Source organism: Phyllobates terribilis, unplaced genomic scaffold (genome assembly GCF_046119375.1).
Source record: "Phyllobates terribilis strain yellow unplaced genomic scaffold, ASM4611937v1 Scaffold_283__1_contigs__length_2490627, whole genome shotgun sequence".
NCBI classification, from domain to species: Eukaryota; Metazoa; Chordata; class Amphibia; order Anura; family Dendrobatidae; genus Phyllobates; species Phyllobates terribilis.
In genome coordinates this window covers 1,580,446-1,607,589 of record NW_027363043.1, presented here as the reverse complement: position 1 = coordinate 1,607,589, position 27,144 = coordinate 1,580,446, and the positions used below count along the sequence as shown (strand labels likewise).

Here is a 27,144-nt window from a genome sequence, read left to right as displayed (position 1 = left end):
ATTGTCCAGGGGTTGGTGAGGAGGACACTACTTGTTTGTGTGTTGTACAATGAAACGTGGCTCATTCTTATATTTTGCCTGCAGAATCTGACTATAATGGCGACCGTGATCTGCACTGACCAGGAGAACGGTGAAGTTAATGCTGCGCTGTTGTCCAGAGGTCGTGCACAACTATCAGCTGCCGGTAAGTAGTTTCTAAAGGTAACGGCCGATCTGGCCCCAATTAATCAAGGGGTTTAATAGATTTCTAGCAGAACTCTGACAGGTCAAAACTTATATGCAACTTAATGATTAAAAATTGTGACCTTTTTTAGCGCTTTCATGCCAGGGTCAGCCAGCTCTGCCAAGTGGGTGGAGCATGAACAGGGCATGGTGGAGCCGCCTGATACTCATGGAAAGTTGGGACTTACAGCACCACTCCAGCTTTTTTTGTTTGGTTTTCAGCGCTGGGATGGCTCTTTTAAATGTAGGGCCTCTGGACATATACTCGCCCTCCGGCGTCTTCACTGTTTTTCGGCACTGTTCTGTTCCTATGGCACTATCTTGTGAGCGCAGCTGACTGGGCATAAGTCAGAAGCTACGACACAAGATCTCAATGCAATTCTATGGAAGCCAGAACAAGGCTCTCATAGACTTGTATGGGAAAGTGACCTCCGCAGCTCCATGAAACACTGGAGCAGCCAACAGGTCACTCTTCACCGGCCAACGATGGGAGCAACTCTGGAAAACAAAGGCGGCAGCAAGTGAGTATGAGGCCGGGCAATTGTATATAAAGTGCCACTCAAGCAATGCAGTAAAAAAAAGCACCACTCCAGTGTTTTGGTTTTTTACAAATTAATTGCGCCTCCCCACAAGTGTTAATTTGGGGTCCACCTCATAATGAACTTGGTTTCTTCTGCCCACCCATCTTTAAAGAAGCAATAATCAAAGTTTTTATTCTCAATATATTGCAATCATCATATTGTATAGCACTTAAAATTTTAGAAGGCAGAAGCCGAAATGTACGTCTGGGTTGGGTTTTTTTTTCCTGGGTTTGGCACTGCAATCCTACACAGGTATTATGTCTCACTGTTGTACTTCAATACGCTGTTGGGATCTATGAATGATTATTTCATTCTTAGAAGGACCCTGAGTCAGGTAACCTAATGACTAGTAGATTCACAGCCATCTGGATCAAAAATCCTGTTATGTGAGGTTGTGCTGCCGCCTAGTGGCTTCCCATTCTTTTACATAACCCTCTACACCAGGGGTCCTCAAACTTTTTAAACAGGGGGCCAGTTCACGGTCCCTCAGACCATTGGAGGGCCGGAATATAGTTTTTTAAAAAAAACTATGAACAAATTACTATGCACACTGCACATATCTTATTTTGTAGTTAAAAAAAACAATACAGGAACAAATATAATATTTAAAATGAAGAACAAGTAAAGTTAAATCAACCGGTATTTCATTAGGTAGGTAACTGTACCCAATAGGCAGCATAGGTCCCCAATAGGCAGGTAAATGTCCCCAATAGGCAGCATCGGTCCTCAATAGGCAGGTAAATGTCCCCAATAGGCAGGTAAATGTCCCCAATAGGCAGCATAGGTCCTCAATAGGCAGGTAAATGTCCCCAATAGGCAGCATCGGTCCTCAATAGGCAGGTAAATGTCCCCAATAGGTAGGTAAATGTCCCCAATAGGCAGGTAAATATCCCCAATAGGCAGCATAGGTCCTCAATGGGCAGGTAAATGTTCCCAATAGGCAGGCTGTTTCCCCCTTCTAATGCCATATGCAGGCTGTTCCACCCCTTATAATGCCCCATGCAGGCTGTTCCCCCTTATAATGCCCCATGCTGGATGCCACCCCCATATAATGCCCTATGCAGCATGTCACCCCCCCCCCCATATAATGCCCCATGCAGCATGTCACCCGCCATATAATGCCCCATGCAGCATGTCACCCCCCCATATAATGCCCCATGCAGCATGTCACCCCCCCATATAATGCCCCATGCAGCATGTCACCCCCCATATAATGCCCCATGCAGCATGTCACCCCCCCCCCATATTATGCCCCATGCAGGATGTCCCTTTACCCCCATATAATGCCCCATGCAGGATGTCCCCCCCATATAATGCCCCATGCAGGATGTCACCCCCCCATATAATGCCCCATGCAGGATGTCACCCCCCATATCATTCCCCATGCAGGATGTCACCCCCCCATATAATGCCCCATGCAGGATGTCACCCCCCATATCATACCCCATGCAGGATGTCACCCCCCATATAATGACCTATGCCTCCATACATAAAAAAAAAAAAAAATCCAATACTCACCTCACTCCTCCTCACCTGCTGCCGCTGCTCTGGTCTGGTCTGGACTCCAGCGTCGCGGCGGCGGCGTCCCGCTCTGCGCTCCCTGTGACAGCACTCGGGAGGGCGCGGTGTAAAGACGTCACCGCACCCTCTGACCTGAGACGTCACAGGAAGCGCACAGCAGGAAGACAGCAGATCTGCGGAGGCACGGGAAGAGGTAAGTATCCGCCTGCCGGGGCCCTGAGCAAGCGGGCGGAAGGGCGGGCAATGGCACCGCTCTCCTCTCCTCCGCCCATAGCCCGGCGGGCCGGATAAAAGTCCTCCGCGGGCCGCATGTGGCCCGCGGGCCGTAGTTTGAGGACCCCTGCTCTACACTGTCCATGTGTCCATTGCCACACACCCATTTTTGGATGTCGTTATATTTACAATGTGATTGGACATTTTTGATAATATTTATAAGCTGTATGTAGAAACAGGAGGTCAGTTTTCCTTGTATGAGTCATAAGTCACTGCAAAAGTCCCTGGCAGGGGGATGAGAGCAGCTTGGTCAGGAGGGGAATGATTTTTGCAGGGAAGAGTCTTCCTAATTCTACATAGAGCAGAGAAAAGAGAATAATTAGCCCAGTAGAAAGGTATAATGAGCAGCTGTAAGTGCAGTGCTGTATAATCTGATTACAATATACTAAGAGGATAAGCTCTGATGGGAGAGGGTCTTTAAGCCTGTCATGTATTGGGTAATGAGTTGGGGTGTCAGTCTCCATCAGTGCTGGCTGAACACTGACTATCCTGCTCAGATTACTACACATGGCGCTGCTCCTCCTCCCTGTAGTATGGGCTACGCAGGACGGTGCCGAGGCTCCAGATTCTACCTGCACAGCAACAAGGTCCCAACACTTCTACCTCTATAACTTGCCTAATGCAGACGCAAACCTGCAGCCTTTCCACTGAGATCTTGTCGGCCTTCTACACTGCCATGGCTTTGTCTGCACAATGTAGCTTAAAGGGAATGTCCACTTCTTAAGCATCCTAGAAGTCTACAAGACCACCCCTGATCTCTACAATATAAGGTCGGTGTTCCTCTAACCCTCTGTCTTATTTGGCTGCCATTGAAGGCAGTCAGCGAAATGGGTTCAATTTTCTATAGAAGTGGCAGAATTTAACCCCTTCCTGACCATGTTATTTCCCGTCTCTGCATTTTTCTTACTCTTCTAAGAGCAGTAACTTTATTTTTCTGTCAGTACAGCCATATGAGGGTTTTTGTTTTTATGTCGTTCACTGATCAGGTAAATTATTTTTATATTTTGATTGGACTTTTACAGAAGTAACGCCCATATGTTTTATTTTAAAATGGGTCATAGAGGGGCAGGGGTGATTTGAATGTTCAGATTCTACTTTTTCTTTTTTGTCCCCTTAGGGGACTTGAACATGCAATCATCTGATTTCTTGTGTTATGTACAGCAATACTGCAGTATATAGCCAGCATTCACAGATCTGTCATGACAGGCATGGGTCTTTTCAGCAGACTCCTTCCTGGCAGTGATGGCATCCCATGATCGTGTTACAGGGGCACAGATGGGCACATGGCATGACTCCCTTCTCAGTTCGCTGGTAATGCTGCTGTCCATCTCTAACAGGTGGAGCTCTGGCCTACATGTGGCTATTAAAGGCAGATGATGGCTAAATATCACAGCCATCATCTTCCAGGCGTGAAGTCACATCTGGCATATGATGTAACTGCAAATCATGTTGGTAAGGGGTTAAAGTGCCACTCCAGTGGGGTTTTGTTGCGTGAAATCCTTTTAGTGCAGAAATGACGTAGTCCTTTTGGGCATGAGGGCTGGGTGCTGGGATTACTAGTACACCTGACATCCAGGTGGGCATAATTCTGTTCCTTGTATATTGGAAGACTTTTGCCTCTGCAGCTTTGGTGTTGGCAATCTTACACTTTCATGCCCATTGATGGTCCACATGGTTGGCTCAGGAACCGTCCTCACATGATCTAGATTTCCCTAAAGGAAAGTCGCTGTGTGGGGGAAAAATGGGGGAGTCTGTGATGCACCTTATGCCACGGCGCCTCGTGTGCTAAGGCGTGTTAGATTGCATGAGGCTAAATATCCGGCTCTTCATGTTACGGCTGTTGGTATTCATTTAATTAATGGGGGGATGTTAAATGAGGGAGTGATGGCGGTAAAAGAACAAAATCTACTTTGATTAATACAGACTGTGTATTAGTACAATGTTATAATGTTGATGGTCAGACGCAGGAGTGGGTACAGAGGGGGGCATGTGACAGTTCATTTTCAATCGTTAAAATATGGTTAAGCAGGTTAATGTAGTATCCTGGAATATTAGAGGTATGGGAGATCACAACTAAAGATTTACAGGAGACGGATTGCGATACGGGGGCCGCTGCGGCACTGAGCAAGTTTTGGAGGGGGCCGGCCTATCATTCTACACATAGTACTTATTCTAGGGGGGTTAGTAGATTGATTCATCCGAATTTACCCTTTGAATGTGAAGGAAGTATTTGTGACAGGGAGGGAAGGTATGTATGTCTAGTGTGCAGAGTGGCTGGGCTTAGAACTTGTCTAATTGCTCTGTATGTTCCTCCACCTTTCTCTATACAGACTGTGCGCCAGCTATTCCCGTGGATAACGGAATTTGCTACCATACCCCTGTTAGTCATCAGTGATTTTAATATGTACCTACACGCTGAGCTTGATAAGTATAGGGGTAATATGGGGGGAGGGGCTCATCAAGAGACGTCGTTGGCAAGGGTCTTGCAGGAAATTAGCTTGGTAGATGTGTGGCGGGCTCGATTCCCAAATGTTAAGCAGTATTCGTGTTACTCGCCATCCTATTCCTCTGTCCAGAATTGACCTGGCTCTGGGAAATAGTCATCTAGTCCCTCTCGTTACTAAAGTAGAATACTGCACGAGATTGTTATCTGATCATTCACCATTATTGGTTGTTTTGGGGGTCGATCCTGGCACCATAAACAGAAGGGCACTGTGGAGGTTTAACCCCTACTGGCTGGATGTATTTGGGGAACAGATGGACTTAGCAGGTAAATTGGATCGTTTCTTTAAAGACAACATAGGCTCTGCCCCTTTAAATACGGTATGGGAAGCCATGAAGGCATTTTTACGGGGGATCCTGATTAAGGAAATTTCCATGATCAAATCCAAAAACAGGGCCCGTCTTCAGGAGCTGCGGAGGGAAGTAGACATATTGGAACAGAGGTATGTTGGGTCCCCAAGCATAGAGGATAGGGAACACTGGACACGGGCACAGGCTACACTAAATGATCATATATTGAAACAAGCGGAGCATAAACGGTTCTTTCTTAAACAGCAATTTTATGTGGAGGGAGAGAGTACAGGGCACTTGCTGGCCACCATAGCCAAGGCCCAGACTGGGGCTCCTATGATTGCACCTATCAGGGATACTAAGGGTGCGGTAACTACTGATTCAATGGAAGTTTTACAGACAATTATACTCCTCCAAACTGACTAAGGCGCAAAGGGACATAGATCTCTATCTTCATGATATGCAAATACCATGTCTGACAGATGGCCAGAGAGAGCAACTAGATGCACCAATTACTCTGGAGGAGATGCAGGAAGCTTTAAAAGATTTTCAAAATAACAAGGCCCCTGGTACTGATGGGATCCTCGCGGAAATTTATAAGGAAGCTGGGGGGGTTTTGCTTCCCAGGTTACTGGAAGGGCTTAAGGGGGCGAGGGAGGGGGGGGGCTTTGCCGACTTCAATGAGGGAGGCTAGCATAGTTCTTTTGACAAAACCTGGAAAGGATGCATTAAACCCTGAATCATATAGGCCAATATCCTTACTCTCGGTAGATGTAAAAATTTTAGCTAAGGTCTTGGCTACCAGACTGGTGGCGGTTATCACACATTTGGTTGCAGAAGGCCAGACTGGGTTTATACTGGCCAAGTCGACGGCAATTAATTCTTAATCTGCAAATGCAGTCACAAAATGCGGGTGGTAGGGCAGTGCTATCACTTGACGCCGCTAAGGCTTTTGATCGTGTCGAATGGGAGTATTTATGGGCTGTTTTGAGAAAGATGGGGTTTGGTACTGGATTTCGGGCATGGTCGCGGCTTCTGTATAACAATCCGGTAGCTCAGATTCGAATTAATGGCAATCTTTCTGGTAGCATTGAAATGGGCAGAGGCACGCGTCAGGGCTGCCCGTTGTCTCCCTTACTGTTCGCCCTGGCTATGGAGCCGTTGGCTGTTAAGCTTTGCTCCAGCAGCGAAATACAGGGGTTCCGCTATAAAACACTGGAGGAGCGGGTGGCCCTATATGCCAACGACCTTCTGTTGTTTTTGGGCGACACGGAGCAATCTCTGACGACGGCTATGAATTTAATAAGGGAGTTTGGAGATCATTCTGGCCTACGGATTGATTGGGATAAATCAGTTCTTATGCCGGTGGATGGTTTGTCTCTGAATACTAGGGCAGGGAATACTTGATTGAAGATTGTGCGAGAATTTAAATATCTCGGAGTTAGAGTGACCACATCTATCGGAGATTACATTCCTTTAAACTTACTTGAACTGCTTACCAGATTTCAACAAAAGGCCAATACTTGGAGCAAACTCCCCCTATCAGTAGTAGGTCGAACTAACTTCATTAAAATGGTGTTAATGCCCCAATTATTATATATCCTTCATAATTCACCTGTCTGGGTCCCCATGAGAAAATTTTATAAATTTCAAGTACTATTTCGGGAATTGATCTGGAAAAAAAGGGGTTGGATACACTTCAAAGGCCCAAAGATCAGGGGGGACTAGCCGCACCTAATCCATGGATATATTTTCTAGCCTCTCAGACTCAACAACTCTGGTTAATTCAGGGGAACCTAGATAAACTGATACGTCTACTCAAACACAATTTGCCAATTACCTCCTTTCTAGAAACGGGAATCTCGGGGTGGGATGCTAGGCGGCATCTTCCGACCCTAGCACTTATGGGGAAAACGTGGCAGAAAATCAAACTGTTGTTGGGAATAGAGGGTTTTACCCCATTGTGGCATAATGCGGGCCTTCCAGAGATCCAGAAATTGAAAGGATTCGGAATATGGGAAAAATTGGGAATAACTAATGTGGCACAAATATTAGAGGGGGAAATATTTAAATCGTTCCATCAGCTGAAAGAAGAATACTGTATTCCACAAACTAGTTTCTACTTTTATCTCCAAATAAGGCATGCATGGTTTGTACAGCTGCGACATATGCAGAGTAAAATCCAACATCATCTACTGTTTAACACATTATTATGCCATAGAGGTGGGAAGGGATTGATTTCCAGAATCTACGGGATACTTATGCAGCAATTTCAGTGGGACAGACCCTTAAATGTTAAGGAGAGGTGGGAGCATGACATTGGTACTATAACCTCGGAAGAATGGGAAGATGTGGTGGGGAGTGTTCCGATACTATCTACATGTGCGGCACATAGACTCTCACAGTTGTACTTATTGCATAGGGTATATAGAACTCCCAAATTTCTACAGCGCATTGGAGCAAGGAATGACAGTGTGTGTCCAAAATGTGGAGAGGAAGGAGCAGATCTTATGCATATGATGTGGACGTGTAGGAGGGTCGCGGTATTCTGGAATGTGTGTGTAGTACATTAATAATGTGTTTGAGTGTAATCTACCCTTATATCCTAAAGTGTGTGTTGGGCCATGTAGAAATAATAGGATGTGACGAGGATGAAATAATAGCCGTTAAGAGGACTCTATATCAGATCAGAAAGCTTATAGCTGCACATTGGTTGGATCCCTCTCAGGTTCCAGGAATTCTTGGATAGATTGCGTCTTTTATTAAGATTAGAAGAGGGAGTGTACAAAAAGTGGAAGGCTATACGGAAATTTGATCAAATCTGGGGTAGATGGAGCACGTTTCATGGTTATCATATTATGTCCATTTTAAATATCAATTGAGTCTGAAATGTTGTGGTCTCTCAGGTTCTACTTAACTAATCACTGACTATTAGATATTATGCTCTGTATCCATGGATCAAATTATCAATGCTTTAACAGTTAGATAAGCTATATGATAATATGCCGTCTGTAATTAAATTTGTCTTTGCCATATGGTTTTTGGGGGTGTAATGGGCGGGGGGAGGGGGAACGGGTGGGTTTTGAAGGGCATTGCCAGTTGGGTGATGCCTCAATGTTTATGTGCAATGTTAAAAAAGTCCTTTTAATAAAAGGTATCTGATTTTTATTTTAAAAAAGGAAAGTCGCTTGTGAAAACCTACCAGGACAAAGTGCACGGTTCTGTATCATGTGGGAAAACATCAAGAAAAGCTCTAGGAAATATCAACAAGCAAGTAATGACCCAGAAGAACGGGCAGCCTCTGAAAGGAGACCGGAAAGTGCCAAAGCCTGCGCCAGCTGTTATACAGGTATAATGTACTACCGCAGCTCTGATCATACACCGCTCTTGTGTTCTGCCCTGTACTGATGTACAGACTTGTATCTACATAATCCTAAAATGCCACAGGAACCTCTGCAAGAAGATCACATGGCATTTTCTACTATTACAGGTCCCATTATTATCTGTTGGATTAAAGTGGGCTAATATCTGGCTAATCTAGCTGTGTAACGTGTATGGGGGTCTCCTGGCTGCCCTAACAAATGTTCAGTTCAAATACCCGCTCCTTGTTCTCTAGGCACACATTGCTTAGAGGCAGCAGATTACCCTCCTCCCCACAGAACACATGAGAGCTCATCTGTATGTTGGGAGAGATGGCTGCTAGCCAAACAGTGTATGGCCAGGCCACAGCTAGGCCACAAGGGCTTGGCTGACTCCTTTTCAGATCATATATGGAGAACCTAATGGTAAATACTGGATAAATGAAGCTTGTGACCTGGTTCCCGTTCCCCACTAGGTTTCTGACACTTCTGATAAGACAGACGAGCAGCAGTACCCCGACATTGAGAAGTTTGTTCCCTACAATCCTGCAGGTAACTCTTCCACACCTTGCTGTACCTATTGCCTGCCATTAGCCACTTGCCTTTACATTTAATTTTGAGCATCAGAATCAATTCTAATATTTGCACCTCAAGCTGGATGGGGTTAGTGAATTTGTCACCAGGATTTTGCTGCCCCATCTGAGAGCAGCATGATTTAGGGGCAGAGACCCTGATTACAGTGATGGGTCACTTGGTGCAGTTTAGAGTAACTGTGTCTGCTGCAGATCTACAAATGCTCTGAATGCTGGGCTCTGTATAACCCCACCCACACCACTGATTAGTAGCTTTCTGCCTATGCACAGTGTACAGAGCTATCCATCCGTTGTGGGGACAGGGTTGGACTTCATGGCAGCAGCTTTACTAGTCCTCTGGTGGCAGTCTCCTGCTGGGGGAGGATCACTTATCAATACTACAGCAGTCAGCCCAGAAAGCAACACGTCTCTGGAATTGGGGATCTTTGTCCCCACGTTGTGCTGCTCTCACATCAGGTGGCAATAAACCTGGTGACAGATTCCCTTTAAATGCAGTTTAGGGCCATCTCTGTTACACTCTTACTCTCTATTAGCTGCAATGTCCCATCTGCCTAATGCAGCCACAGATCTCATGGCTGCAGTATCCGGATCTTCAGAAACTCGCTGACATCGTGTCAGTTAATCCAATGAGTGTTTGCAGTGACAGCAATGTCTGTTAGCTGGGCTTCTGCTGCTGCTCAGTTGTGGAGGAGAGCAGACAGATGTCAGTGTGGTGTTCGGAGGCTCCTGGGGCCCCTGCACGTGACATCAGGAGTGCCAGAGATCCAGAGTGTGGTCTTGGGCTCCACTATACAGGTGGGACTCTGCAGCTATTTGGGGGTGGGGAGAGGAGGGCACAACACTGACGTGTGCAGTGAAGGTGGTTCAAGCTCATTGATGCTAGATGACCCATTTTGGTGCATTGAGCCCAAAGGTAAACTAGGAATGCCAAAGAACCAATCAAAAACAACCGAACAAAATAGTCAAATTCTGCATAAATAGGAAATCTACTTAACCGTGTATTCATTAAAGGTTTTTTAGAGTGACACCATAGAGACAGGCGCTCACACCAGTGTACATACAATAGTTAAAATACAAAAATATAGACTAGATCTCACAGACACAGGGCAAAGTGTGTGGTATGGAATCCAATATATAATGTATCAGAGCAAAGATTATAGATCTAACCATGCAATAGCTCTGTCCAAGAGTAATTGAATAAATCTACTCTATGACAATATAAGAGTTCTTGTGCATAGACCAAATAGGGATTCCCAACACAGGAAGTATGTAAAGGTGCTTAGTGCATATCAAGGTCGGTAGTGAATAAAGCATTAGTACCTGTGTGGTCCAGAGACTTGTGTGGAGCCCACCCAAGTGTTGGGAATCCCTATTTGGATTATGCACAAGCACTCTTATCTTGTCATATAGTAGATTTATTCAATTACTCTTGGACAGAGCTATTGCATGGTTAGATCTATAATCTTTGCTCTGATACATTATATATTGGATTCCATACCACACACTTTGCCCTGTGTCTGTGAGATCTATTCTATATTTTTGTATTTTAACTATTGTATGTACATTGGTGTGAGCGCCGGTCTCTAGTGTCACTCTCTTACCTAACCGTGTATTCATTAAAGGTTTTTTCCTATTTATGCATACATTTTCTATATTCGGTTCTTGATTGGTTTTTTGTAATTTCTTCCAAACTGTCCTGTCCACATGTCTGGTGAATGTGTGAATTTCTAACTAGCACACATGTTGGTGTAGTATTTACAGAGATTTTAGTGCCGTATCTTACTACAATCTAGGAATGCCTCCTAATCTTAAGCACCACATTAAAGCCCTTTTAAACCATAAGATATGAGTGGACTTGCAGCAAGATTGCTGGGTATCTTTGAGCAGCCAGTTGCTTATTCCTTTTCCAAAGATCAACCTATGCTAAAACTATATTATATATTTTTTGCCTTGTAGATTTTGAGACCTTTGATGTCCCAGAAGAACATAAACTGAGTCACCTCTCCCTGGCTGGTGTCGGTCTTATAGCTAATGTGAATGATGCTAAAAGGTTTGCGTCTCTACTAAGCCTAGAGCCGGCCCTCATGGACATCCCTGCACTTAGTTGGGTGTCAGGTAGGTGATTATAATTGAAATGGCAGATAAGATGGTGAAAGCCAGCCTTACTCTGCAGAGATCACTACACATCATGGTACTGTCATCAATACGGGTGACTGCAGTTCTGACACCTTCATACCAAGCACTGTAAAAGCCTAAAACCATTTGGTGAAAACAGTGACTGCCAGCAGTTAGATATGACGCCAGAATTATGGTGCAAATACTTTAATAACACCAGTCTGGATGAATCAGAGCCCCGTTGTTTTGCCATGCAGGGTTTACAGCTCGCTCCCTTTCCCCTGCACTGTCACTGCTGCAGCCTATAACTAGCAGCAGGGGAAGGAGTACAGCTGATGGGGTTAAAATTGTCACCAGGTGATTGCCCCTACATTGTGCTGCACTCAGATGGGGTAGCAGAGACCCTGATTCCTGTGGTCTTAAAAATGACAGCAAGCGACATCACTTTTCTCTGTCTAGCAGTTCTCTGAATGCTGAGCTCTGTGTAACCCCACCATTAATTGTACCCATGGTCAAAGCTGCTAATCAGTGATGAGGATGAGCTCTGTAGGACTACATGGCAGCAGGTTTACTAGTCCTCTAGTGGTGGTCTCCTACTGATAATTATTGATATTTATCAGCACTACACTAAGCAGTCCGATAAGTGTCACACCGCTGGAATCGGTCGCTCAGATTATGTCCCAAAATCCTGATGGCAGATTCCATTTAAGTAGTAATCTCGGCCATGTTGGTAACAGGCTACAATCCTCATCCATGTCTAGACTTGTGGGCTGGGTTTTGAGTGACTTGACCATTAGCTTCCTTGTTCTCCTCACTCTCCCCATATAACTGTTATCCAGTGTCACTAGCCTCAGTCCCTACAGCAGGGGTCCGCATTCTGGGGCTCAGACCCCCCGTGTGCCTTACAGCTGGGTGCATTTACATCAGGTCTAGTGAACAGCCATAAAGAGCAGGTCTCCAGATGGTGACTTGTGAAGAACCCTGCAAAGAACAGCAGATCTGGATGTGTAGATGGGTGGGAAGCTTGAGAGAAAATGATACTGCCGGTTAGAGGGCGCTTGAAGCTAGAGGTGATGGGAGAATACCTGATGGGGTCACATCCAGGGGTACTCATTAAGTATACCTCCTAGAACGGTGGGGGCACCGGATCTTTAACTGCCGTTATATGCTTAATGTGGGTCATTGGACACCACTGAATTGCTATATAGCAGGTCAAATAGGTTTTCTACACTAGTCAAAATAACTTTGTATTCCAGATGCTGCTGACAGTCTTCCATCTTTCCTTGCCATGCTGGAAGAGATCGCTGTGGAGATGCCCCTGACTGACTGAACAGTTTAAACAGTGAAACGTCACTTATTTATTTGTCCTCCATTTTGTTAGTGCGCTTGTTCTTAAATAATAAAAAAAAATGTTTTAATGAATGTATTGCTTGTTACATATATTGAAGGATGGCATTACAGTTGGGAATTTCTACTCTACTTCTGCTAAAGTGTAAATTCACCATGTGTTGGAGGAATGTAGCTTTTCCGGAGCCGTGTATACAGTGCTGGCCAAAAGTATTGGCACCCCTGCAATTCTGTCAGATAATACTCAGTTTCTTCCTGAAAATGATTGCAATCACAAATTCTTTGGTATTATTCTCTTCATTTAATTTGTCTTCAATGAAAAAAACACAAAAAGAATTGTCCTAAAGCCAAATTGGATATAATTCCACACCAAACCTAAAAAAGGGGTGGACAAAAGTATTGGCACCCTTTGAAAAATCATGTGATGCTTCTCTACTTCGTGTAATTAACAGCACCTGTAACTTACCTGTGGCACCTAACAGGTGTTGGCAATAACTAAATCACACTTGCAGCCAGTTAACATGGATTAAAGTTGACTCAACCTCTGTCCTGTGTCCTTGTGTGTACCACATTGAGCATGGAGAAAAGAAAGAAGACCAAAGAACTGTCTGAGGACTTGAGAAACCAAATTGCGAGGAAGCATGAGCAATCTCAAGGCTACAAGTCCATCTCCAAAGACCTGAATGTTCCTGTGTCTTCCGTGCGCAGTGTCATCAAGAAGTTTAAAGCCCATGGCACTGTGGCTAACCTCCCTAGATGTGGACGGAAAAGAAAAATTGACGAGAGATTACAACGCAAGATTGTGCGGATGATGGATAAAGAACCTCGACTAACATCCAAACAAGTTCAAGCTGCCCTGCAGTCCAAGGATACAACAGTGTCAACCCGTACTATCCATCGACGTCTGAATGAAAAGGAACTGTATGGTAGGATACCCAGGAAGACCCCACTTCTTACCTCGAGACATAAAAAAGCCAGGCTGGAGTTTGCCAAAACTTACCTGAGAAAGCCTAAAACGTTTTGGAAGAATGTTCTGTGGTCAGATGAGACAAAAGTAGAGCTTTTGGGAAAAAGCATCAACATAGAGTGTACAGGAAAAAAAAGAGGCATTCAAAGAAAAGAACACGGTCCCTGCAGTCAAACATGGCAGAGGTTCCCTGATGTTTTGGGGTTGCTTTGCTGCCTCTGGCACTGGACTGCTTGACCGTGTGCATGGCATTATGAAGTCTGAAGACTACCAACAAATTTTGCAGCATAATGTAGGGCCCAGTGTGAGAAAGCTGGGTCTCCCTCAGAGGTCATGGGTCTTCCAGCAGGACAATGACCCAAAACACACTTCCAAAAGCACTATAAAATGGTTTGAGAGAAAGCACTGGAGACTTCTAAGGTGGCCAGCAATGAGTCCAGACCTAAATCCCATAGAACACCTGTGGAGAGATCTCAAAATGGCAGTTTGGAGAAGGCACCCTTCAAATATCAGGGACCTGGAGCAGTTTGCCAAAGAAGAATGGTCTACAATTCCAGCAGAGCATTGTAAGAAACTCATTGATGGTTACCGGAAGCGGTTGTTCACCGTTATTTTGGCTAAAGGTTGTGCAACCAAGTATTAGGCTGAGGGTGCCAATACTTTTGTCCGGCCCATTGTTGGAGTTTTGTGTGAAATGATCAATGATTTGATTTTTGCTTCATTCTCTTTTGTGTTTTTTCCTTGCAAGCAAATTAAATGAAGATAATAAGAACAAAGAATTTGTGATTGCAATCATTTTCAGGAAGAAACTGAGTATTATCTGACAGAATTGCAGGGGTGCCAATACTTTTGGCCAGCACTGTATATCTCTAATTTAGAACGATGACTGCACTTCACTACAAGCTAATTGTGCTTGAGCATTGTTAAAGGTGATCTCTGAGAAATGTAGATGAATACACATTTAACACCTTCCTCTCTTGCAGTATATTTTAATCACAGGTAAAGTTCCCTGCCTTTAACCCCTTTCTGACATGGTAATACATTCCTGTGCCCTTGGCTTTATTGACCAGGGAGGTATTACGACATGGCGATCGCACACAGGTTGTGCGGGTGTGATAGCCGCCAGGTGTCAGCTGATTCTGACAGCTGGCACTCTGTGCCAGGAGCAGTGCCTGCACCGCTCTCCGCACTTTAACCCCCTAAATGCTGTGAAGACCTTGAGTCTTCCATGGGCATAACACTATTCAGACAACGCAGGGTGAGGGTAAAACAGTGTGGCAATACTTTATTGAACCACCAAACATATAGAACAGTCCCAGCAAACACCCAAGATGCCACAACATTGCACAGTCTCACCCGGCCGCTGGCCCGCCCAGAATAGATCAGCTGCAACTTCGGGACTTCCAGGGCCAGCTACCTCACTAGTGGCTTCCCACTTTTGGCGGGCTGCCACAGAGAGGAGGTAGCAGCAAGCTTAGGAAGCTGACAGTCCACCGAGGTACAGGGCAGGAGACCCGATGGTCCCACCTGGGCTTCTCCAAGAGCTTCAATGGGGTCAGATGACCGGCTGGTCCCAATCTGGCTTCTCCGAACGTCTCCATGGGTTCCAGGTGACCAGAGGGTCCCACCTGGCAACTCCAAACAACATATCCATGGGACTAGATGACTTCATCGTCCCAACCTGGTTCCCCCAAATGTATCCATGGGTTCTCTGATGGTCAATGGAGCAGATCTATATCCTTCCAGTCATGGTCGTATACCCTTAGGCCGGAATCATGTAGAATGCAAATCTGGATTGAGCCATGCTATCCATCTGCTGTCCTGAAGAATGTCTATCTGATTCTCCGTGATTCCCTTTTCAGCAGGATAGAAAACCCCTTTTTATATTTATATATGTGGCTAAGGTCATCAGTCACGTGGGGAGGGGGGGTACAGTGCTCAGGTCTCATTGTTTGAGCTAAATCCCCTGCTCTTGTAAATAAACTAGCTGACTTTAGTACAATTGATAATCAGCATATTAACAAACATTGTTTCCAAACCAAGAGTAGTCAATATTGTCAACACAACGATAATAGTGTATTTCTCTTGGCTTAACAAATTTAGAAGTCTGGCTAATTAAGATTAGAAGCTGTGTGGTCACAAAAGCGATAAAAAGTCATGTGCCCAATAATGGTACCAATAAAAATGTCAACTTGTCCAGCAAAAAAACAAGTCCTTACATGACTGTCAGCCAAAATATGGAAAAAAGTTATAGCTCTCAAAATATGGCGATGCAAAAACTAGTCTCTGCAGGAAAAAAAAAAGCCTCCCAAAGATCGCAGTATAGCTGGGCTCACATTTATCCTGCTCTGAACGCTTATGCCGGGGTATCCGTGTAAATCTCTGAAATACGTGCTTCAGATGGAACCCTCGGCGGAAGATTCCCTGTAAGGAGGCAAATGGAGACGCCCTCTGGCCTGTGATCCCACGGTGTCCGTCTTTTCATTAGGCACGCATAAAAGTGCCTTCGGCCACAGTTTTGTGAACCTCCTTTATTTAAAAAAAAAGAATAAAAAAAAAAATGCTCGCTACTTCAGTTTGCATCGGGTGCTTGGGTATGCACTGAGTATCAGGGGTGCTCGAGTCTCCGCCCCGCCCCGCAAGTTTTGCGTCTGTTATACAGCCAAAACAAAACACGGGGGATTGCCTGCCATACACGAGCAATCCCCCACACGTTTATTTTTGGGGGGTGTCTAACAGTGAAAATGCGTAGATTCGAGCATCTCACTCGAGCACCCGCGATACTTGGTGCATATCCGAGTACCCGATGCAAACTCAAGTAACGAGCACTTGCGCGCAAAACTAATGACAACTTATTCAACATGATGACCTAATGTTATTGTCAGGAAAATATTAGTATCAGGAAAATGTTCTTCCATATCTGCCTGACATAGATGTTCACCCCCCTCCCTTATTCCCCTTCTGCTCAGCAAAACTTAGCACACGCCTGAGAAATAGCTAATGCAAACGATGCCAGGCAAGGAGTGTTATAACTTTGTTAGGAAGCAAGCATCTTGTCTCTGAAAGACGCAGGAGGTAATTAAAACATAGACCTGAGATAGATTGACACCTTCTCCCAGGCCAGAGTTTGGAGGAAAGAGGAAATGGTTTGTTAAGTTCAAAGGCACTCACAAACAATTCCCGGCCACCAGCCATAGCCAGATCGACTCCGATATGAAATATTATGAGTTCCATACGTCCGACAGTAACGAGACCCATATGTGTAGTGACCAAATCAGCCCAGGAATGTATAGGTAGTTTTCCAGGGCTGTAACCAAAATCAGGGAGCTGTAGCGCAAAAACACCAGAATAGCAGACTGCAGCTATGTGATGTGTGATATCTAAATAAAGATAAAATCATAAGGGAAAAAATGGCGTAGTTTGCAAGCTTCTGCGATCAACGAGCGATGAATTATCACAGAAGTCAGCGTTTTTAATAAAAATGTACAGGCTGGAGACCGGCCCACATGATGTCACCACAAGGAGCGTGTGGGCAGATCTCCCCTTAGGTATAAGAAAATCCACGGAGAAGACAGGAGCACTCATTGCCAGGGGGGAATAAGAATTATAAGAAACGGGTCCTTTTCAATAACAGCATAATCTAACTGGAGAGCCCCTCCTCCATCTATATTGAATCATCTCAGCGATCGTATAGTGTAAGTTTTCTTCTTTCCTCCTGTTTATTTTATGTAACTGCATATGTATTTTAATGTCCCCTTTGTAACATCCTTGTATATATTTTTCCTAAACACTGCCTCCCTTTTGGATTAAATATAAAATTTAATAGTCCTGTTCCTTTTGTTCTGTAATAGTTCCCTTCCCCGAAGGCATATACGCTACCAAAATGCAGGCGTCCGGCCTGTATGATATTTCAAACTCGGCCGGTGGTGGCAGAGAGAATTAATAATTGGGCTATCTTGAAGCTGACAATGACCGTACGGAGGGCGTTAAACACGAATTCAAGGCTGTGGAACCCAGGGTGTTGTGCCATACACTCACTGGTTGCTTACCGATACCAACGTAAAGAGTAGTCTGGATCGCGTGCTCACGACTCCGAACAAAATACGGACAGCATGACCGCACGGTGAGATATTGCGTGATCTCCCCGGTGTCGTCCCTCTGTGTGTGTTGGAATTCCTGACAGTTATCAAATTCTGTGTCGTACCTCTGGGTTCAAAATGTTCACTGTACCCCTTGATAAAATCCTTGAGGGGTGTAGTTTCCAAAATGGTGTCACTGGTGGGCGGTTTCCACTGTTTGGGAAGCCTCTGATGCACCTAAATGCGACACAGCGTCCACTAATTATTCAACCAAATTTTACATTCAAAAAGTCAAATAGCGCTCCTTCCCTTCTGTGCCCAAACAGTGGTTTTCCCCCACATATGGGGTATCGGCGTGCTCAGGAGAAATTGCACAACAAATTTTGGGGTCTATTTTTTTTCCTGTTATCCTTGCGAAAAAAAAAAAAATTTAAAAATGTGTACAATTTTTGTGAAAAAAAGTTAAATGTTAATTGTTCCATATTCCAAAAATTCCTATGAAGCACCTGAAGGGTTAATAAACTTCTTGAATGTGGTGTTAAGCACCTTGAGGGGTGCATTTTTTAGAATGGTGTCACTTTTGGGCATTTTCTGTCATAAAGGCCCCTTAAAGTCACTTCAAATGTGATGTGGTCTCGAAAAAAAAAAAAAATGGTTTTGTAAGTTTTGTTGGAAAAATGAGAAATCGCTGGTCACCTTTTAACCCTTATAACTTCCTAACCAGCACAATTTCGGAACCAAAATATTTTTGATGTAAAGTAGACATGTGAGAAATGTTATTTATTAACTACTTTTGTGTGACATATCTCTCTGATTTAAGGGCATAAAAATTCAAAGTTTGAAAATTGCAAAATTTTCGCCAAATTTCTGATTTTTTTCTCTCTTTTTTTCACAAAAAAAGCCAGTCATATCAAATTTTACCAGTATCATGAAGTACGAGATGTCACGAAAAAACAATTTCAATCAGTGGGATCCGTTGAAGCGTTCTAGAGGTATTACCTTAAAGTGGCCTGGTCATTAATGTGCAAACAACCTTGGGGGTAAAGGTGTTAATGTGGACTTGCACACTGAGTCCACACCTTTCCTTGCACATGATGGCTGATCTAATCAGTCATCATGTGCCTTAACAGCCATGAGTGGAGCAGTTTATCCACTTGCAGCTATTAACTGGTTAAATGTCTGTCAATCACTGATGGCAGGATTTAACACGTGCTGGCAGAAATTGCATCATTGGTCTCCCTGTCACGTGATTATGGGGTGCTGATGGTTTGTTATGACAACTGAGGGTCTGCAAACCCGCCCCCCCCCCTCCATGCCAGTCATTACAATCCTCCTGTGAACACCAGCCCGTAGCCGGCGTACAGTATATAGCAGATCGTGACTTCTGCTATACATGGCACAGGCGATCAGACGATCCCAGCTTCAAGTCCCCTAAGGGGACTATTAAGTCGATGTGTTCTATTTTTCATACTTTTAAAACCTACGTTTAAACCCTCTTCCTTTTGCTCCATTAAAAACCATTTGAAAAAGTGCACATTTGGTATCAGCGTTCAGAAATGTCCTATTTATCTAAATATAAAAACAAGTAATCTGAGGGAAAAACTAACAAACCCTATACATGTTTGGTATCTGTGTACTCATACTGACCTGGAGAATAATATAACAAGGTCAGTTTTACCATATAGTGAACATGGGGTAAAAAAAAGCCCTCATATGACTATGGGGACAGAAAAATTAAAGGGTTATGGCTCTTGTAATAAGGGGAGGGAAAAACAAAAGCAGAAAATCACAAGGTCATGAAGGGGTTACATAGTAAACACTTTTCTAAATACCTTTTTGCTTGGTCTACTGCACTCAGGATTCCAAGATGGCGGCTACCATCAATTACAACCTGTCCTAGATCTGAGGACACGCGCTCTGAGTAGGAAAGGCTGTCAGGCACAAGACCAAGGGCAGAGCAGCGGCATTATGATCGCACATGCCCCCGTTCAGTCAGCCTGACCGTTTTACTGGGTCAGTCCTACTTCGTGTCCTGGCAGTTGCCATGTTTAAAATCCTGAGTGTGCAGTAGATAAAGCAAACCTCTGCTAAATGAAGGTATTCAGAAATAGGAATAGTTTGTAAATGTTTTATTACATTTCTTGGAGAACCCTTTTAAGCTTTTCACACACAATCTTGCAGACTAATCCTGCAAACAGGCTGCCAAGCAAGGAGCAAAACGCTCAATGGGGTGAAATGATCTGAGCAGCACAAAAGTCATTTTCAGCAGTGCGTCATCCTGTGTGATCAGTAAGTATCCCAACACAAATGATGCCGTCCACTATAATACGCCCTTCCGAATAGATCTACCCGAAAGAAAGAAAGGGGAGCAGAGAGATGCGTCTAAGGATTAATCCAAATAAAATCAGATTCTTTATTGAAACATTAGCAATATAAAATTGATATAAAGGAGAAGTGACAGAGTGCCACACCACCACAGGTATACAGGTTCCCACAAGCAGCAAACAATAATTATAGGACAGCGATCCAATGGTAGAACAGCCCCAAATTCATGCACTCCTCACTCAGTAATCAGGGCATAAACCGCTCCAACAAATAGAGAAAATACAGAGGTATAAAAGGCAGGCCAATCAGTATCAGACGGTATGAACTATGCTTCAAGTTAGAAAAAGGTAATTTTTATATATAGACCATCAGATATACGATTAGACCTATCACCTAAATGTAAACATATATAACCTGATGAAACGGCTATAGTATCAAGAGGGACAAAAGGAATGATTTCATAAATCCAGTAAAGATGACAAGTAATTCTTAGGGGAAACAAAATACATACATAGTGTGTAATCATATACAACCTGGTGGCGGGATGTAGGTACCCCCTGAGGAAGCCGACGCAAAACGCGCGTTGGGGTAACGTACATCCCACCACCAGGTTGCACAATAATTCTGCTATGTTTAACTGTTCAAGCAAAGTGGATGTGATTTCATGAGACGTGCGCCTGCTATTAGAATTCAACAAATAGTATTTTATGTTATTTATAAGTTAGTATTTATCTATATTCCTGTCTCTTCACCTGTTTTTGCAAGTGTTCTTCCTTTCCCTTTTCTTTCTTTGCTTTTCCCATACCTTTTCTTCCCCTCCTACCTTTTTAAATGTTTTATATATAAGGTATCTTATATGTATATCGTAACTCCTTTCTCTTGCTTATCTTGTCCATACCAATCTTTTCCATTTTCCCTCTATCCCTTTAATTTTTTCTTTTTCCTTAATTTTCTTTAATAAACTATATTTTTCCTTCCCCCTTCTCATCCTTAACCCTTTATTTTGCCTATATCTTTCATCCCTTTAAATTTTGCTTTTATTTTGTTCTTGTTTGCTTCTATAAAACTGTGTATTTATAATATGTATCCCCTCCTTTTTCTTTACCCCATTTATGTAAAAAATCCTTAATAAAAACTACTTTACCAAAAAAGGCGCTCACTGTGCACCCAAGGACGCTGCTGCGGTTTTGGTGCTTTTTTTTCTCTAGATGCTTCTATGTGGAGCCTAAAAAAAAGGCAGATACTATATTAAGTGCAGAATCAGTTTTTCTATACTATTAAAAGCACATTAAAAAAAGCGGCTTCACACCTGCACCAAAAATGCATCAAATAAGGGGGAGAAGATTGTTATTGCGTAGTTTGGTGCGGACATCTGCTGAAAACAAAAAACACAGTATTTCTGCAACGTGTGAACTCGCCCTTACAGAAACAAAAAAAGTCATATGTCATGTAGTGAAGCTACATAAAGATGAGAAAGTTCTGGCGGCTCCGACTGTGAATGAAGGAACAAAAAATAATTCACAGGTCCCAACTAGAGAGGAGCAGGACGCACAGATGACGTTGCGCTGCCCCGGGTGATCAAAAGCCGCCGGGGACACCGGAAGATAAGAGACTCGCGGCCTCCTGTCCAGCCGCCCAGTACCACTCATCTGGACGCTGGACCAGAGACCCGTGAATTGATCCGCTCATCTCTAGTCCCAACCATCCCAGACACAGCAGCCAGTCCCAGATTTGGGTCTTCGCCCTGCAGTCTCAAGCGTCTGCTGAGTCCCTCACTGCCAGAGCCCCTCTGACAACTCTTCCTGCCGGGGGATAAAGATAATGGTAAATGGCTGTGGATTGGGGTGTGGCCAGTGGCCAAAAATTGCCGTGGCGTGCCACATGATGTGTCCCTCTTTCGGTTATTCAAAAGTTGGGAGGTATGGTAACGTCATCTCTTAACCATCTAACATAATGTAAGTGTTGTATCTAATCTACGGTGGTGTACCGACTATTATAACAATGTAGCAAACCCTATTCCTAGTGTCAGAAAACCTGGATAACGTGTTACTTATTCAGTGTAACAGGCTCTAAGTGAAGATGGTCTTTAATGTGCCTTTTTGGCTTGCACCACCCATGGTATCACCACTGTGTGTGTAATGTATACTTCGCAGATACAGAGGATTATAATGTAAAAGTCAGTTTATTTGAGATAAACTTGAGTCAAACTGGCGTTCAGCAGATTAATCTGAATAATCTGTAATTGTTTTTGCTATGTATACCCCTTTCACATCATGGAATAAATGGCGCTATAATAAATAAGAATAATTAATGTGCTGTAATATATTTCTGGGATAGTTTCACAGAAACCAGCCTGAGGGGTCTGGTGGCTTTTGGGCAGCTGATCTGCTCTCAGGATGTCCCCAGGGCAGGCTGTGGAGTCTACGGAAGCTGCAGCAACAAGCGGCTGACCAGAGGTTCCTTTTGAAATAACATGAAGGGGATGATTAATGGAAATCAATGAGTCTACAGTCATATTCTGTTCCTCTAAGATCTAGATATTAACATGTAGTTTAATAATAGGTGGCATTGTGGAGAAATCCAGGTCTTTGTACCGCTGCCTGCAGGTAGTAACGGTTTAAGGGGCTGGAGCGATTGCCAGTTGATGAGAGAATCCTAGGAAATTCTGTAGTCACCGTGCCTTCATGGCACTGCACCAGAGCACAGCTTGGCATACTAAGTGGTGACGAGCCGCCTGAGGCCTGTGCCTAGTTTCCTTTGGTGGCCCCTGTAATATCAGCACTTAGTATCTGATTCATCAGGACTTAAGCCTGGTTTAGAAGTTATTCCAAAATGTTGCAACACTTGGAATTTCCTTGCTAATTCTGGCCAGATATGCCAAAGTGAGCAGAGGAAGGGCGGGACGGGGCATGTGGAAGCCCACGCGACAGATTCTTTAAAAATTCACTTTTGTGGCATAACCTTACACCAGAAATGTCCTCCAGCCCCGCACACCAGTAAGATGCTCCATCATTATGTGGCATGCATCTCTTAACGAATTAGGTGCATTTACTCCTGCTCACCCATCATTAAGACTTGTGAACACAACGCCAGGCTTAATGAATGGGGCCCTTAATGTACTGGGGGTGGGGGGTTAATGGGAAGAATACTGTTAGAGTAGAATGGAGCAGCACTGGAACAAGAAAAATGTGCATTATTATCTTGTAAAATGTTTCCTTTTATTGGACATCATAGGATCGATGGCTGGTATAATGGGGCATTATGACTTAGGGCAATGTGGCTGCAATGAAACAATATGGCTGTGGGCACTATAAGCGTTATTTTGAGGCACTATTAGGTCTATTCTTCAAACAGTTTCTAGAGTAAAAATACTTGAACTGTCATAAGATTTTTGTGCACTTTTGATGTTATTGCACCAGTCCAGCCCAGCCCAGCTTCGCCAACTTATTGATATGTATGGGAAATAACGACCGTGACATACAGTTGCACCAAATTCATTCACCCCTGAGCCTGTTTTCACCTTGCTGACCAGTGTCACTTTATGTTTTAATAATTCTGGAACTCTTCAACCAATCCCAGTTATTCTGAGATTGTTTCTCCGTGACACATTATAATTTGTTAGTCATAAATTTAGGTCCAAAGTTTTTTTTGCATTTATTAGTGAAAATATCGGAATTTTGTCGAAAATTTAGAAAATTTAGCAATTTTCACACTTTCAATTTTTATATCCTTAAAGCAGTTAGTCATGCTGTACAAAATAATTTCTAAATAACATTTCCCATGTATCTACTTTACATCTGCATCATGTTTTATTTTTTTTTTTTAAGAAGTTAGAAGGGTTAAAAGTTTATCAGCAATTTCTAATTTTTCCAACAAAATTTACAAAACTTTTTTTTAGGGACCACATCAGGTTTGATGTGACCTTAAAGGGCCTCTAACACAGAAAATGCCCAAAAGTGACATCTTTTTAAAAAATGCATCACTCAAAGCGCTCAAAACCACATTCAAGAAGTTTATTAACCCTTCAGATGCTTCAGAGGAATTGAAGAAACGTGGAAGTAAAAAATGAACATTTTAATTTTTCCCACAAAAAATGTTCATTTATCCCCAAATTTTACATTTTTACAAGGGTAATAGGAGAAAATAAACCGTTCATTTTTTCTGTAATTTCTCATGAGTACGCCGACAACCCATATGTGGTGGACAACTACTGTTTGGGTGCATTGCAGTGCTCGGAAAAGAAGGCGCGCCATTTGACTTTTGTAGTGCAAAATTGGCTGGAATAGATAGTTCACACCATGTCGCGAGTGCAGAGCCCCTGATGTGTCTAAACAGTCGAAACCCCCCCACAAGTGACCCTATTTTGGAAACTACACCCCTCAAAGAATTTATCTAGAGGTGTGGTGAGCAGCTTGAACCCACAGGTACTTCCAGGTACTTCACAGAATTTTATAATGATCCGTGTAAATGAAAAATTACATTTTTCCAACAAACATGTTCCTTTTGCCCCAAATTTTTCATTTTCACAAGATTAACAAGAGAAAATGGACCATACAATTTGTTGTGCAATTTTTCCTGAGTACCCCATGTGTGGTGGAAAAATACTGTTTGCGTGCATGGCAGAGCTTGGAAGGGAAGGAGCGCCAATTCAATTTTGGCTGGAACAGATTGCGGATGCCATGTCACATTTAAAAGCCACTGACATGCCAAAACAGCAGAAACACCATTTTGGAAACTATACCTTTTGAGGAATTCATCTAGTGGTCTCGTGTGCATTTTTAACCCTCGAGCCTCAGAATTGTATAACTTTGGGCTGAGTCAATGGAAAATTACCATTTTTTCCTCTAAAATGTTACTTTGGCCTCAAGTTTTCAATTTTCAAAAAGCATAATAGGAGAAAATGGACCATCAGGGTATCCATCTAAATCTCCAAATGACGATTCAGATGAAACCCCGAGTGATCCATTCACTATAATGAGGCAGCAGAGATATTCTGGACTCCATCTGGTCTCTGTTCAGTGTTGTTCTTCTTTTCAGAAGTGCACAAAACTGTTGTCAATCGCACTTTTATGCACGCCTAAAAAGACGGACACCGCCGGATCATAGGCCAGACAGAGTCCACAGTGCCTCCATCTGCCTCATTATAGGGAATCTTCCCCCCAGGGGTTCTGTCTGAATCGTGTATTTCAGAGATTTACACGTAAACCCCATTGTAAGCGCTCAGTGCAGAATAAATGTGCGCCGAGCATTTCTGCGATTTTTGGGAGGCTAAATGAACAAATCAACAGCAGGTGAAGAATTTGTTTTATTTATTTTTTACGCCGTTCCTCATGTGGTATAAGTGATTAGACAACTTTACTCTCTGGGTCGGTGCGATTGCAGCGATTACAGCGATCGCTTCATGTTTGGCAGCTGTCACACACTAAAAGATGCTTTTTTTTTTTTTTGAGAACTATAATTTTTCTACATTTCTGCCAACAGTCATGTGAGGGCTTATTTTTTGCGGGATGAGTTGGCGTTTTCATTGGTACCATTTTCGGACACATGACATTTTTTGATTGCTTTCTTTTCCAATTTTTGGGAGGTAGAATGAACAAAAACAGAAATTGTTAACTATTGTGACAGAATAGATGTGGTTGTTCCAGACGCGGCAATATGTTAACTTTTTTGTTTATTTTTGTTTTTACATAAAAATATGTATTTATGGGTATAATTTTTTTTATTCCTTTTTCATTATTTTGTGATTTTTAAATAAAATATTTTTACTATTTTTTTATTCTTTTTTTTTTCTTAGTTCCTCTATGGGACTTTAACTTTTAGCAGTCTGATCACTGGTATAATGCATTGCAATGCACTACCATTGCAATGCTTTATACCTGTTTGAGAAAAACATGCGTATGTGTCTTTTTATATAATGTATGTAAACTTCTGGTTTCAACTGTATGTCCGTAGGAGAGGAAAGTGAAGCCAGTGCTGACTGTCACGCCAAAGATGGCTGCCCTCCTATTATATAAATCTCACTATAACTCCACCACCAGCCTATCACATTCCTAGTTCCACATCCAACCTCCATATCAAACCCAGTAATAAATCCTTGTCATGACCTCAATAAACCCAGCCTTTTTGAGGCCTAGTTCTGTACGGCCATTAATAATGCACTGGTGTAAATAATATGTGTGAGGTAAATTGTGTGGAAAACCGGATTGTAATCAAGCTATGATTTCTTCAATTGGACTGCAATGTCCTGGACCATACGACTTGTACCAGTCATGTGACTTATGCTGCCCCAGGACTACAGCCATATTGGCCAAAGCTGTGATATCACAGAGGCACATACCAGCATGTGGAAGCATGGCGACATAGCGATGACATCACAATGGCAGGTGCCGGAATGTGGAATCTATGACAGCGATGACATCACAATAGATGCCAGCTTGTGGAATCTTCATGACATAGTGATGACATCACAATGGCAGGTGGCTACATAAACAGGAGCGCAGCTCAGGTGCTTTGCACTCGCTCACTGCAGGTGAGAGGAGACACACGGGAGCTCACAAACCACAAGGAAGGCAAGAAGAATCAATTGGAGAATAGGGACAGGAGAAGCCAAGAAGAACAGAATAACCCGCTTCTTAGGCTTCACTGAGCCATGACACGACTGACAGGATGGAAGCGGAGGAGGAGACCCAGGACCCCGTCACATCCACCTGACTGATGAGAAAGGTGAGAAATTATGTAGATTATGTAGCAGCATTACAACTATTCTCGTTACCCATAGCAACCAGTCAGAGCTCAGCTTTTATTAAAGGGGTATTCCCATCTCCAAGATCCTCTCCCAATATGGAGTAGGTGTAATAATATTAGCAAATACATCCGATTAGAAATGTAGAATAGTTTTTCTGATTCGCTATGTCTCTTCCCTCATGTGCAGGCATTGCAGGACTTTAGCTATCCATGGTTACGACCAAT

The 27,144-nt window shown here is 43.3% G+C and overlaps 1 protein-coding gene across 1 annotated transcript in view; it reads left to right on the top strand.

Annotated features, from left to right (window-relative positions):
• Nucleotides 1–12,787, top strand: part of LOC141220355 (securin-like) — a 42,875-nt gene extending 30,088 nt beyond the window's left edge. The window contains exons 2-6 of the mRNA XM_073666282.1: nt 1–184; nt 8,570–8,739; nt 9,226–9,301; nt 11,299–11,457; nt 12,714–12,787. Of these exons, the coding sequence (XP_073522383.1) occupies nt 1–184; nt 8,570–8,739; nt 9,226–9,301; nt 11,299–11,457; nt 12,714–12,787 (663 nt within the window). The remainder of the gene's footprint in view (nt 185–8,569; nt 8,740–9,225; nt 9,302–11,298; nt 11,458–12,713) is intronic.
• Nucleotides 12,788–27,144: the final 14,357 nt, after the last annotated feature.